At 40.2% G+C, this 15,275-nt stretch overlaps 1 protein-coding gene across 1 annotated transcript; it reads left to right on the top strand.

The window, feature by feature from the left end:
* Window positions 1-99: 99 nt before the first annotated feature.
* On the top strand, window positions 100-10,716 carry twf2 (twinfilin actin binding protein 2). Its single transcript, XM_084061999.1, has 8 exons — window positions 100-491; window positions 3,952-4,130; window positions 5,166-5,261; window positions 6,285-6,389; window positions 7,632-7,757; window positions 7,964-8,114; window positions 9,387-9,508; window positions 9,984-10,716. The coding sequence occupies exons 1-8, from the start codon at window positions 395-397 to the stop codon at window positions 10,140-10,142; spliced, it is 1,035 nt and encodes a 344-aa protein (XP_083918125.1). The 5' UTR covers window positions 100-394; the 3' UTR covers window positions 10,143-10,716.
* Window positions 10,717-15,275: the final 4,559 nt, after the last annotated feature.

Genomic DNA, 15,275 nt, shown 5'->3' with positions numbered 1-15,275 from the left:
TAAATTTGGGAAAGCGGCGATCAGGTTCCCTCTCTGTGCACATGATACTGCCCTAGTTACTAGAGCTGTGTCCCTTCTCAGTCACACTGTCACTCTCAAAGCGCTCGCACTCACTCTCACATTCAGATCAGTGCTTAGTCACACAAGTTCTACGGCCCTTCTGATTTTTTTACTTTTATTTCTTTTTAATACATCAGGCCGGACAGAATTATCTCTCCCCAAAACAAGAATCTGTGTACTTTGGACCTTCTCTCTTTTGACTGGACTCAACCCGTGGTTCTGGTTCTGTGGATCTTCTGTACCCTTTAGAATCCCTCTTCCCCCCTCTGTTTCTTGACCTCCCCTGGAAAACTCACTCGGCGGCGGGAGGAACAGATTTTCTTGCTGACCCGCCATGTTTCTGGTACTGGTGGTGACGCCGGAACTGAGGGAGTTCCTGGCCAGGGCAAGAGGTGGAGCTGTGCGCCTCATCCAGGTCCTGATCCAAGACGGTGAGTGACTCAGGCCTAATTTATTATGACTCTGGCCTATTCGGGCCTAGGTTGGTGGTGCTGGTGGCAGTTTGCAAAAGGTACAGAGGTACAGTTATCCAATAAGGCTAGAAGGATAACACAAAAAGCCCAGAGGGCTTGTTCCCATTGTGGCCCTATGTATTCAATTCATCAAAACATAATAAAGACATACAATACTGTGTTGTCCCCTGTACAGGAATGGGTGCTACAAGATCATTTGTAGATCTTATGCTTTCTGGTCAATTTTATTTCAGTGTTCAACTACAGAGTAACACCATGGGGTGCACTTGATTTTTTGTTTTGTTTTTTTGTTAAAATGTTAAAGCTCTATATTCCGATAATAATCACTGCTGTAGAGTGTTTTTTAGTTTGTTTCATCACTAAAATTGGTACACCCCACCGTGAAAATGTATTTCCTGTTTACTAAAGAGCTGGAGAGACGGGGAGACCCCTGTTACTGAGCAAACACTCTTCTATAGCAATGATTACTATGGGAATATAGAGCTCACAATATTTTAGGAAATAAGGTCATCATGTAGAAATGCTTCCATGTATGAGTGAAGTACAACTGATGAAAAACACAAGTTTCACAATCTGCTGGTCAGCTGCTGTCTCTTAACTTGTTATGACTGCATGCCCAACATTCATTCAGATGCCAGCCCAGAACAGTTTGTTTGCGCAACATTGTATTTGCGGTCACTGGAAGTTGTTGAGTCTTAACTTTCCCATATCCCAATCACAGAGATTTATGGGCTGAAATAGGATTAATAAACAGCTCTAGGATGCAACAACTCCAGACAGCCAGACACACGACTCAAAATAATCATGAATGATGAGTATGATCTGGGGCTGCAATATCAATGATCTTCTTAGCAATGATTCTATTTATTGAATTAATCAAATTGATTTCTTATACTCTAAATTGATGTGTTTGATGAACTACTTTAAGCCCTATTTTATTATTATTTATCATACAGCCATGTTGTACAAACATAGTGGGAAATAGCCAATCAATCTACATGCTGATCTTTTCGATCTGCTACTTTTGGTATTTCTGATAATGTATTAATTGATTCAAATCTGTTTTTGTTTTTTTATAATTGATTAAATTGATTAGTTTGATTAACTGTTGCACTCCTAGTGTGAACTAGTGTTAGCTGTACATTTGCTGTACAGGGAAATAACAACCATAACCGTCCATGTGGCAGCTGTTGTTGAGCAGTTTGCCAACAGTCACAACACACATGGGCCCTGTGTCAGCTGAGTGATCTAAATAAAATGGCAACTGAGGTACGAGGGAGGTTTCTAAACATTTGTCTGGTGATGTCATAGCTGGCATCACATCTTTCAAACTGGCGTCCCTATTTTGGGAATGTCATTACAGGCAGAAAGTTTGAAAAAGTTTCCAAAATACAGGATCTACAAGCTCACAACATGTTGCAAGCTTGTATATTGCCTATTTAAAAACATCTTTGAATAAGGATTAGGTGGTTAATGTAATTTGGGTAAATTGTTTTGAATATATTTAACAGGATTTTACTGTGTGGGCAGTTTGATATTGTGAAAGATGCACCTTTTTTGGGTCTCTGTGAAATTTCAAAATATGGCTCTTGCCATATGGTTAAGCCTACAGTACACAGACAGACTTGCATTGGAGTATAGCGTCAGACTGTCTCAAAGGAGATGGTATCTGTTCTGTCTTACACCCTTACTGAAGTAGGCTACTCGGGGACTGTCTAGGCTATTTGGAGTGGCTTGTGTCTTGACATGGTGTTGCTGTCCAGCGACACACATGTTCATAATGCCAGCGTTAGAAAAGGAAACAAGATCATTCTGTCCTATTTCATCACTGCTCGTGACATGCTGGCGTTGGTACACCACTCGTTTTTCTTTCAGCCGGTTGGCTTGCACAAACGTACCTCACTAATACCTGATTGACTGATGACTGGGCGTTTTCATGACTGAAGTTTTAAATCTCAGGGATAATAGATAACAACTCTGTATGTGTATCTAGTTGCCTATGATTTATGTGTATAATATATGCAAGTGAAGAGCGGGAGAGACTGCCCGATGGAAAGTATGTGTCCGTGCAGAGAGATGGAATGTGTCAGGGCTCAGAATAGCTACTGCCCCCGAGTGGGTCAGGAAATCCCCCTGCACCCCACAAGGGCATCAGATGCAGGTTTCTGTGAATGTTTGTATGGAGGTTAACAGACTCATCTTAAGCGATAGGGCCAACGATCAAACTGTTTAGTACTGTTGCTAACTTTCATTATTACTTTTTTTATTTCCTTGTTGTTCTACAGTATATACAGTATGTTTCTTCTTCTTATTATTACTATTATTATTGAACCAGATCAAAATATTTTCACTCTTATGTACCCAAGATGTAATCTTAAATGTTAGGTTTCTGTGTGTCAAGAATCAAGAGAATCAATAGGGTTTTATTTGTCACTCACTCATACAGTATTACAGGTACAATCAGAGCAATCCTGATGGGTTGTTTGTATGGAGGCTAATAGTGATGATAATGAAATCCAGTCAGTGGGCCACCAGTGCTAAGAGAAAATCAAGCACTTCCAGTGACAGCACTTTAATCTGTCAATCTTGGTTTAACCCATGAATAACTTTAGACCATAGTTGACCTTTGCCTTCCAAAGAGCTACAGATCTGACCTGATGAATTCTTAATTGAAGTGTCCAGACTGATCCAGGCTAAGCGCCGCCACTAAATACGAGAGGAAGTGAAAGATGAGACAGCCAGCGGTTGAATGAGGTGAAGAACAAGGAATGAGGGATGATGTCATTGGGATTTTATTTTTATTTTCTAACAGTTGGACAAAACTGTACTTGGATTGGTGTCCATGCATGTGTAGACAAGTCTACACCATGTATGTGTATGTTTTTCAGAGATATGACATGACACAGCATTCTAGATTTAAAAGATTATGTTCTCAGTGTTAGAGATGAAACATGTCCTGCTTAATATTAGTGACCTCATCTACTGGTGAACTCAAACTCATTAATATCATTAATTTACTTGCTGGGTTTCTTTTCCTCTATAATTTATTTGTTAAATGATCAACTACTATAGTCCCCATCCCTGACCTCAATTGCTGTTGTCACATGACGTGTTATGAGTTTCTTTCTTTTTTTCTTCTTCTTAGGTTTGGCTTTAATATACAAAACGAACTCAGGCAAGGTCAAAAAATGATTCAGCAAGCTAGCTGGTAACTTGTTTTTTATTGACGGGTGGCTGACGGTTATTAGCAATTGGTTGTATTGAAACAATATGACATACTGTACTTTCAATACAAATTTTCAATGCTCCACAAGCTTGTAGATCTACTAGTTTCTGTGAATGTTCCAACCAGAATATGGATGCTGGGGTTCAAGTGGTTATTCTACAGGTATGTGATGAGTGCTGCTCTGCATTTCAGAGCAGCTGGTGCTGGGTGCATCCAGAGCGCCAGAGAAGAGCTGGGAGCAGGACTATGACCGCTTCCTGCTTCCTCTCCTGGACGACCAGGAGCCCTGCTATGTCTTCTACCGCCTCGACTCCCAGAATGCACTGGGCTACGAGTGGATCTTCATGTCATGGTCTCCTGACCAGTCTCCAGTACGTACTGTACAGATGGCTACTGCGTGGTTACACTCTCATTCACAGCAGATCAATTCAAGCAGAACTGCCTTGTTAGAAAGCCGTTACTTTTCTGGAAAGAAAAAAGAAACTATGTTCCAACAAATCCAATGTAGTTATTGTTTAGTCACAAGCTCTTGTTAATACTTTTCATTGGTTAAATATTTATAAAACCCACAGACTGACTTAACCACTTTTACATGGACGGATTAACATGGCCACAGGCCTTCGGCACAACCTCGCCCCATCCCCAAAAGGCAGAAAAGGTATAATATCCTACTGAAATCACAGACTTTCTGGCTTTCTTTGAAGTATCAGTTCATCAAAGTCCAACTCCCAGAAAGTTCTGATTCAATGGTCATGATTGACAGCCGTAGCTAATTTTGAATCCTAGACATTTGTTAAAAGCGTTCTTCCCACAGTTGTTTACAGAAAGCGACAGATACTGTACAGTAGGCATATGTCGGGAAAGGTTGACTATCATTGTTACGCCCCGCCAATCAATCATTGTTTTGAGAAATTCTGATGGAGGCATGTTCAGTCCAACAAATCTAATGAAAGATCTTTAGTGAATCAGTTTTTTTTGCCAACCCACTAAGTGGACGTTTCTCCATGTTGACAGTGGTGAAATTGACATTTCCTGCCTATGCCCTATACAAATAGGCTACGTCCTACTGTACGCCATTGTGCGATTTAATAGTTTAATTTACAAAGGTTTAAACATTTAATAATCATACCATATTTTCAAGATTACATTTAGCTACTCCAGTAGTTATGATGTATTCATTTTACTCCCAAAAATTATAAAAATAACAAGGGCCCTCATTGGCTCCAGGGCCCTGGGCATGTGCCCACTTTACCTGTGCATTAATCTGTCATTGCACTTTTACCCTGGCATGCCATTATAAGCACAACTCTCTGCGATCTTGTGGGTCGGCTATTTTTGTGATGCAAGGTTCCTTCCCAATGGCGATGATATACTGTATTAACATAAGCCCCTTCTGTTGGTTGCAGGTGAGGCTAAAGATGCTGTATGCGGCCACCCGGGCCACAGTGAAGAAAGAATTTGGTGGTGGCCATGTGAAGGACGAGCTCTTTGGAACAGCCGAGGTCAGATCAATAATATGTTTGATGCACACATCACCACATCTTTACTTTCAACACTTCAAAAAATGTTAAGATTTTCTAAAATAGTGACAATAGCCAAACTACAAGCTTCCAGCGCTTACCCTTGTAACGCGTTGTGAGCTTGTACATTACTTGTACATAAACGACAGCCTTTCTCTTTCGGGAAAGTTAGCATGCTGAAATTGTTCTTTTATCAATAAAAAATACTTTTAACTGTTGTTTGAAAATACCGAACCTGGTAGACAGGTTTCTCAACTGTCCACATCCAACAGAGCAAGTAGACAGAAATGGTACCATCTTATATTGGAGGAAAAGGAAACTTCACCCAGCTGATGGCTGCTCAGTTGGTTCTAATGAGCCCCCGGGGCAGCAGTTAGGGGTCATGGACACCTCAACACTTAGCTGAGACCAGGAATTTAATCTGGGACTTTAGGTTTCCCAGGCAGCCTCTCTACCCATTCACCCCTTAATGAGGACTAGTGAGGACCAATTATATGAAAATAAGATTGAAAATGGGTGAAGTTCTCCTTTAAAGATAAGATTTTGAGCCTAAACTATATGTTACATACGTTCAACACGAAACGACGTGTTTGAGCCTGGTCATTGTTTCACAACGTCAAACATTAGATTAAAAATGTTCCCTTTAAGCTCAATGATATAGTGACTATTAAGCTACAGCATGACCGCCCTTCCATTTTGTATCGATGACTTTGTGGAGACCCCCAGGGGAGTTCCAGATGGTCCCCAGAATAAATTAAAAAATTGTAGCATCAACATCTGTTTAACGACTTTAACCTTACAGTATATACTGTACATCGGCAATTTGGAAATAGCCGATCTACTAACTCACCACACGTAGACCTGCTATTTTCAAACAAAATTGACAAATTGTGTATGGGGGGTCCCTGGCACAAAATATTTTCAGATGGGGGTCTGTGGCTACTAGAGAGGCACTCTGTGTCCAAGCATCCCCCTGACGGCCTCTTGTTTTGACTGTCCCACTAGGAGGACATTTGTCTTGTGGGCTACCAGCATCATTTGTCGTCCTGCTCTGCTCCTGCCCCGCTCACGTTAGCCGAGCAGGAGCTCCAGCGCATCAAGATCACAGAGGTGAGTGGTCAACCTGCCACATGTACATAGTGTTGTTGTCATTGTCGTTATTGTCTTTCAGCAAATGTTATGTGTGCTTGAGTATGTTTTTTGTCAAATATGTTTGATTAAGAACAACAGATTACAAAATGTAATATAAGTTGCACAATGTACATTCTTATTTTCTTTAATACAAAAAAATCCAAAGGTAAAAAATAAAAAATAAAGCCTGAAATCCATCTCTCCCATACTGTTCAGTGATATTACATGGAACAAGTTAAATGTTGCCATGGAAAACAAAAACGACACTTGTGAAGAAATCGTGTCTCTTTATTTTTTGGATAAGGAGTACCTTATTCTTTCGAGATGAAGTGCACTAGTCTAGTCATTTCATTGAGCCAATGTTTGAATGTAGGAGCCTCCTTATTTTTCCAATGTGTGCTTGAGTATTTGAACCACCCTTGTCAGTTTGATGTTTAGGCAATTCACTCTTTTTTTATGGCTGCTTGTCCAGGCCAGAGTAAAGCAGGTGAGTCAATAATTCTAAATAAATGTGTATTTAAAGTGATATTCTTTGTTAAAAGGTTAAAGCTCTATACCAATATACCCTGTTTATCCAGCTCTTTACTAAACAAAAAAAATATTTTCAGGTCAGGATTCCAATTTTATCCAACCAGGAGAGAGAACCCCTCAAAGATCATTTATCAGCTTCAATCTGATTGTGTTCCATTTCCAATTTAGTCTGCTCATTGTTTCATCACTTCCAGTCACTTGTCACCTGTATCCTGTTTCTCCCTCCTGATTAGATACAATTGGTATTATGAGCTGAAAATGTATTTTCTGATTACTACTGAAGAGGTGGAGAGACCCCTGTTACTGAACAAACACTCTATAGCAATGATTGCTATTGGAGTACAGAGCTATTTAACACATTTTAACAAAAAACATCACTTGCACCCACTTTAATATAGTTAAACTTAAAACTCAAAGCCCTTAGCTTGTGTGTGTGTGTGTGTGTGTGTGTGTGTGTGTGTGTGTGTGTGTGTGTGTGTGTGTGTGTGTGTGTGTGTGTGTGTGTGTGTGTGTGTGTGTCTCTGTCTCTGTCTCTGTCTCGGTATTATTGTATGCAAAATGAATACAATAATTCACTGTTCACTGTTTAAAAAAACACTTTCTGTGTTAAACACTTTTTGTCCTCTGCCTCAGTGGCCTGAATTGACTTGAACCGAGTATGTATCTCTATGTGCACGCTGCCCTCTACAGGTTAAGGCAGAGATCAGTGTGGAAAGCAAGCATCAGACTCTTCAGGGGCTTGCATTTCCGCTTCAGGAAACAGCAAAAAGAGCTTTACAGCAACTCGCTCAAAAGCGCATCAACTACATTCAGTTGGTGAGTGTCCTGAACGAACACATTCACATACCTCTTAAAGCAGTGATTGCCCTGGCCACTGACCCCCATAACTGGAGTTATGGGGTTCCGTGGACTAATACATACCAAACTGGGTTCCTTGAAATTAAAAAGTTTGAGAACCACTGATTTCTACGATATATATTTAGCAAATATGGCATTCTTTTATTTATTACATTTTGTTTCAGAGGTTGGACACTGAAAAAGAGACGATCGAGCTGGTCCACTCCAACCCTACAGAAACCTGTGACTTGCCCCGCAGAGTTCCTACAGACACACCCAGATACCACTTCTTCCTCTATAAACACTCCCATGAGGGGGATTACTTGGAGTCTGTTGGTACGCTCTTCGTCCCTGTTTGAGTTTTACTGTCACTGTCCTCACAAAACAGTAATAGCAGAAATGTTTAAAAATGTTTTAAAAATAGGTTTTCTTTGTGTACCTTTGTCAAAAATATGTTTATATAATATTTCATGGGCGCTCGGGTGGAGCAGTGGCAAAGTACCTGCCCACCATCGCGGAGTCTGAGGGTTCGAATCCACTGCAGTGCATATGACTTTGTCAAGCGTCTATACGAACACAATTGGCCCGTGTTCAAGTGAGGGAAGCCAGGCGGGGAGGGTGATATTTGTTACTACATGTACTCCTACGGGCTGCAGGACGGGCACCTGTCAGCAGGGAGTGTTGGTTCCCAGTGGGGGCTCCTCACTGGCAGGTGACTGCCAGTGATACAGTAGGATACAACAGCAGTGACCCACACAGAATTGTGTGTGGGGAGGAACTAATTGGCATAACAACTAATATTAAGAACCTCAAATTTAAGAAAAAAATTTACAGAGGAGGGATAAAAAGCTTGAAATGAAATATTGACTATTAAGGGCTTAATATACTTCATTGTGCACGGTGTTGCACATGGTGTCACACACTAGAAATAGCAGATCTACAACTCAGAATGCGTTGCAGCGCAACACATTCTAAGCTTGTATCTACTGCTTTCCATATAACATCAACGTGCAACTAAGAATAAATCTGTCTTTAAAGGTCCTTACACAGTCCGTGATGAATTAAACGATCTGAAAATGTGTCACAAGCATTTCACTATTAATTTGGTGTTCTTATTCATACAGGTTGATGATTTTATCCGCAGTGATAAATTTACGTCATCTTGAAAAACAACAACAGTAGTTGATTTGAATTAATGTGAATTAATTACACAAAATAAACGTTTCCAGTGCATGAGGACCTTAAGATTATTCATGTTAAATAGTAATACAAAAACATAAAATTGAAATGGCTGTGCCTTCTTATATAATAAACATATACCTATATATTGTTGTCGGGAGGTCGGGTGGGGTGGTCCTTGAGGATTTTTCGAAATTTGCTAGTGGTCCAGAGCTTAAAATAGCTTGAGAATCACTGCCATACTGTACCACACATTACTAAGAATGTAGTTGGTCATGGCCAACTGCCTTCAACATTACTTCAGACACTGAGAGGCAGTTGAGGACATAACCTTTCATCTGACAGCATGCTATTACCAGGTATGCATAACTCACAGCTGAGCTTGACTTTGCAATGATGTATTTCTTTCTGTCACATCTCTGTGTTTAGTGTTCATCTACTCCATGCCAGGATACAGCTGTAGCATAAAAGAGAGGATGCTCTACTCCACCTGCAAGAGTCGATTGCTGGAAGAAGTGGAAAAAGATTACAATTTGGAGGTTGCTAAAAAGGTAAAATAGATACATAGACAGATGGATGGATACATCAATTAACACTGGGAAAAAAAGATTCTGAATAGGCCAGAGAGTGCAAAATAGAAGGTTGAAAACCACGTAATGAATAAGATAAAAAATACATATATTTGCTATAGTCGCTCGTGCTAGCAGTAGTGTTAGCACAACTGTAACAAATGTATTTCTTGTGTTATTCCCAATTTCTGGTATTCCCAACTTTTATTTAGATTGACCGATACAAAATCAAATTGTTTGACTAATTTATTAAAGCTTATGATCCACTAAAGGTTTCATTTGTGCATACCAGTATTCAATATACCTCTAATATATATGTACTGTATGTATGTACTGTATGTATTCTGAGCCTGTTCGATTTGTTGTGAGTCAAGGGGACTGGGGTGCATCACCTCACTCTTCTGTGTGCCGATGGGGAATCTGCATCTTTACTCTCAACCCTTATGTCCGTATACAGTTGGAGATTGACAATGGAGATGAGCTAACAGAAGAATTCCTGTATGACGAGGTCCATCCCAAGCAACATGCCCACAAACAGGCCTTTGCTAAGCCCCGCGGCCCAGCAGGAAAAAGGGGACACAAGCGACTTATCAAGGCGACAGGGGAGTCCAAATAGGAAAGCTAGAGCTGGCCGCCGCCTTCTTGTCATCATGTCCACAGATTCAGACCAGCCGTGTTCTATAATCCCATGTTACTGTACAAACTGTTGCCTTTTATTAAGTGAAAGGCACATACAGTAGATGGATTCTTTGTGTAATTTTTACGTTGACTATTCTTCACTGGTGGTTTAGCAGATGTGTTTTAGGACATTTTGAAGGTATACTACAGTAAGATTCAGGGTTGTTTTATTTTCATTAAAAAATGTAAACAAGAAATAAGGCAATTCAAACAAATGTAGCAAATGTAGAAACAAAAATATTCAGGGTTGGTGACTGGTAGAAATGAGCCAGAATGCCCCATCAATGTGAAATTAATGTTCTTGGCTCTTCTATACTTTCATTCTATTTTGAGTTGCTATATTCGCTGTTTACAATATAGTCATCTACTCAAACATGAATAATAATTCAATTTTTCATTCTCGTGTGTTGTTCATGTCCTTCCTCCAGTAAAGGTTTTCTATCAAACTTGTTTATAAGAACAAATCAAAAATTCCTAAGTAATTCCAAATAAAATACTAATTTATACTCTGAGTTCCTTATCAGTTCATAGCTACAGAATTATAACTACTACCGTATTATTAACATGTGCTAGAAGCAGCAAAAACGTTTACTGGCCTGTTCATTGGGAATTTTTGTACAGAATTTCTTAGCAGGAAATATACCTCTGAGGGTGCCTCACACCTTTGGGGGCTTCAATACAGCATGGCTGGCCCACCGAGAGTCCATGGAGCTTGCATAAAGTTGACCTACAGCCCACTTTCAGCTTCTGGCCTGGCAGAGCAGGCCTGTTTTTTCTTTTTTTAACAGTATAACAGTTTAAATAAAATGAGTGTTCGGAGTCCTCTAAAAATGGAGGTTCCACTTTCCATTTCAGCTCCGGGGCTGGTGGAGCTGTCCACTCATCATGGCCTGGATGAAGCTGTAGTGAGAACGCACCTGTACAACCCTTCCACTTGCAACAACGTCCTCTGTAGACCTTCATTAAAATCTGCCAACATGTCATTCTGCAGCTACACATGCAAACAAGAGACAAGTGTGAGGAGTCACAGGACTCAGGAGGATCGTTGCTTATGGAAATATACATTTATAAAGTGTGTGAAGTGTTGTTCTTGTGCACATGTGAAGAGAGAGAACACAAAATCAGGCCACAGTCCCATTCTCTACAATGTTAACCAGGGTCACTTGCTGCAATGAAAGACTCTTGACGGCTTTGTGGGTGGTGGTTTGAATAGGATGGAAAAATAAGTCCAACTCTGTTTATTTGGGGCGTGCAACTGCAAACTGTGCAGAGTAGTTAAATACAGGCTTTTAGTCCCTGCTCCATCATGATCAGCAACTCATGCTATAAACACCTACTTCTTCAAAGTGAGCTTATGCAGTTCCTCCATCCATCCACCTCCTCAGCATCTTTATCAGGCAGAGGCAGACTGGCAGTGACTCCTCCCGGCCTGGGTATTGCAAATGATGCCACCTTGTTGTATACCATGTAGGGAATAGTCAGTATCTGGCAGCTGGGACAGACCTCTCAGAGTTAAGGCCTAGGCGAGGCGACAACACTTGCAAGCAGGGTGCTTCCAGCTTGCGTAAAATAGATACATAGATGGAATAAATGAATGGATTTGTGTCCGGGTAGCTCAGTTGGTAGTTCGATCCCGGGTACCGCCAACTCAGTGTATGAGTGGCACGGCTTGGGTGCAGCCAGTCCTGTGGTAAGTACTGGAAGCTGATGGTAGCTGTGGCGCATCTCAGCAAGCCATCTCCAGCGCATTGTAACTTAGATTAGATTAGATTTATTGGTCCCCGTGGGGAAATTTGTCTTCACTGACTATACATTACATAAAGGACAATTTCACATCACACAAGACAGACAACAAGCAACAAGACAACTGGTGTTAATAGGACATATTTTTCTCAGCGGGGCCTTTTATTCAGGACCTCGATGGCTGCAGGAACCAGGCTTTTTCTAAAGCGGGCCCTGTTAAATGGGAGTGTTCTGTACCTGCGCCCTGAGGGTAGGAGATTGATCAATTTGTTGAGTGGGTGGGTGGTGTCTTGAACTATGGAGTTGGCTATGCGTGTGATGGATCTATTGTTCAGTTCTGTGAGGTTGGGTGTAGGGAGACCGATGATTTTAGCAGCTGTTTTTGTGATGCGTGTGAGTTTGGCCAGGTTTGTGACAGAAAGCATAGTGAAGAAACATGTAGAACAGTACAGAAGGATGGGTTGAATGATACTTTGGTATAACTGTAACGGTGATACCAACAATAAGTCTCTCTCACCGACTTACGGTACACATAGACGGACACAATAAGTGGAAATAAGGTTCCAAATAGATCAGAGAGCACAAATTACAAGTTGGAAAACCATATAATGAACAAATAAAACTTTGCTACTATCATGCTAACAGCTGTCACTATGCATTTTTGTGGAATTCTCAATTTCTATTTAGATTGCTTGTATTGTACTTGAAAAGAGAACATTTTGATCAAACATTATCAACGAACATCGAAAAAACAATTGATACAATAATCGTTAAGAAAATAACCAATACCATAGTCAAAGGCCTATCTGAGTGTCTATGTCAAAAAGGTCCTGCATATACTGTACCACTACAAAATAAGATATCTTTAAGTTACTCGTACCTTCTCTATTTTGTATCAATTACTCTAGGGAGCTGATGTTCAGGCAGTAGAGCAGAGCCATGACCAATGCCAGGTTCACGCTGTATAATGTTCCATTAGCTTCCATGGACGTAAGCAGGCAGCATCCAGGTTTGGGCCCCCATCCACATATCCATATATCTACATAACTAAACACAGAGAGGCCATTAATGTTGTGCTTGTAGTGTTGTGATCATTGAAATGTCCCAACAGGATTTAGATGAACGTGTCCATGAATTCATCTTCAGCACACTTGACTACTGTAACAGTGTCTTTACAGGTGTCCCTAAAAATAATCGATCAGAACGCTGCTGCCCGAGTCCTCAATAACACCAAGAAAGTGGAGCATATCACTCCAGTGCTTAAATCCACACTGGCTGTATGTCAAATAATCAATTTAAAAATACTACTGTTGGCTTTGAATTGTTTAGGGCCAAAATAAACATCTAGATCTCTCAGATCATTTGGGAAAGGTCTGCTTTCTATCCCTAGAATCAGACATGGAAAATTAGACATGGAGAAGCAGCATTTAGTTTTTATACACCACATATCTGGAGCACACTCCCAGAAAACTCCAGGTTTGCTGCCACTCTTAGTTCTTTTAAATCGGTTTGCTTCTTTTATTTTTATTGTATTTTAATGTCCTGTTATAATGTCACTGTGTTTCCTTTTCTTAATGTTTTGTGTAAAGCACATTGAATTGCCTTGTTGAAATGTGCTATACGAAATCAACTGGCCTTGCCTTGTATTGTAGATGTAGGCTAGTTGCTAGGAGATCATTTTTATATTTTAAAAAAAACATTAAAAAAGAGAATTTCCAAGGGTGGCTGCCTGACTGGCAGATCGAGAAGAATAGACAGTCTGCTTGTGCATGTCTGGATTGTCTGATATGGTCAGATACCTTGTAAAAACAAAATCAATCCACAGTCCCATTAGTTTAGTGTGCAATGTTTTCTAAGAGGTAAACATTCATTGGGTGTGTATCTAGTTGTTATGAGTAGCCCATGGCCATCTAATGACGTCTATGTAGGCTACTTGATACGAGATGCATCTGTTGTTGTCCTAATACCTACAGTGGTTCTCAACCTGTGGGTCGGGACCCCCAGGGGGATCCCCACATGATTTTGGGTGGGTCCCCAGATTACAGTGAAGATTATGGTTGCTTCTTTTGGGCTTGTTTTCGTAGACCTGGCTGCTTGTTTTTCTTCCAAAATCTGGCAACACTAATTGGTCATTGTCAGTTCATTTTGTAGACAGAATCTGGCTATGGGAGAGAGGAGAGTTATGTTTTAGAAGCTGTTCTAATACTGCATTTAAGAGTTGCATGCGGTAGAAACAATATATTATGACTCTATGGGTAGAAACACCAAGAGTTGGACTGTGAGAGCCTGTGTGTGTTCACTGAGAAGTAAGTCATTGTTTTTCTTTTGTCATTTTATGTGTTTGGTTGCCACCTGTAGGCTCATGCTAATTAGCAGAGTTAGCTCTGCTTTGCTGTGTGTAGAACAGTGAAGTAGCCTACTCATAGTTTTTACCTAAGTAAAAGTATCAATTCTGCAATGTAGAAATTACAAGTAAAAGTCCGGGTAATCAAAATGTACTTGAGTAAAAGTACAAAGGTATTGGCATTAAAATATACTTGAAGTACCAAAAGTAAAAGTACTCATTATGCAGAATGTCCTGGTTCACAAGTTATCTGTCTAAAATGTAACTAAGGTTTTCAAATAATTGTAGTGGAGTAAAAATACAATATTTGCCTCTGGGATGGAGTGGAGTAGAAGTAAAAGTACTGAAAACTGGAAATACTCCAGTAAAGTAAAAATATCTCAAAAGTGTACTTAAGTACAGCACTTGAGTAAATGTTCTTTATACCACTGGCGTAGAGTGACACAGAGGCTGCCTGCCCAGGAGGAGATGTTTTTACATTCACCAATCTAACTCTATTGGTTATTGTTTACCCTGCAATGGCAATTTCTCTGTAAGATATGTTTTGTCTTTTATGTTGGTGTAAATTGAGTACATGTTACTGTTGTGCTCAGTAGGGTGGAGCTACATTATTTTCTGTGGTAATTCACATGTGGTCTACTCTACACTGTATTCCATTTGTATTCTTATTTCTATAATTTATAGAACCACAGGCTACACTGCAGTGTGATGACTGTAAAACCCCTTTTTTTGAAGACAATTACATCTCCACTGCATTTTTAATGATGGTGATTACATTCACAGAACCTACTTATGGAGTCAAGTGCACAACACCTTGTCCAAATTAACAATTTGAGTGTGCGTTTTGGTGCTGCCTAGTGGTTCTTTCAAATAACTGCACTTGCACTGCTATGTGATTTGAACAGTGGTTTGTGTAAATGGCTTTTTGTATTGTTGTCTGTAGTTTTACAAGTTAAATATTTTCCAATATAATGTCCTGACAAG

Source organism: Gymnoscopelus microlampas (genome assembly GCF_963454915.1).
Source record: "Gymnoscopelus microlampas genome assembly, chromosome: 7".
Taxonomy (NCBI): domain Eukaryota; kingdom Metazoa; phylum Chordata; class Actinopteri; order Myctophiformes; family Myctophidae; genus Gymnoscopelus; species Gymnoscopelus microlampas.
Note: the sequence above shows the minus strand (reverse complement) of the source record. Positions and strands in the feature narration are given on the sequence as shown.

What these genes read in the sequence shown, in the direction of transcription:
- twf2 (XM_084061999.1), top strand. Translation starts at nt 395, where the DNA reads ATGTTTCTGGTACTGGTGGTGACGCCGGAACTGAGGGAGTTCCTGGCC. An exon ending in AGCGCATCAAGATCACAGAG is followed by an intron (nt 6,390 to 7,631) that starts GTGAGTGGTCAA and finishes TGCCCTCTACAG; the next exon opens with GTTAAGGCAGAGATCAGTGT. An exon ending in GCATCAACTACATTCAGTTG is followed by an intron (nt 7,758 to 7,963) that starts GTGAGTGTCCTG and finishes ATTTTGTTTCAG; the next exon opens with AGGTTGGACACTGAAAAAGA.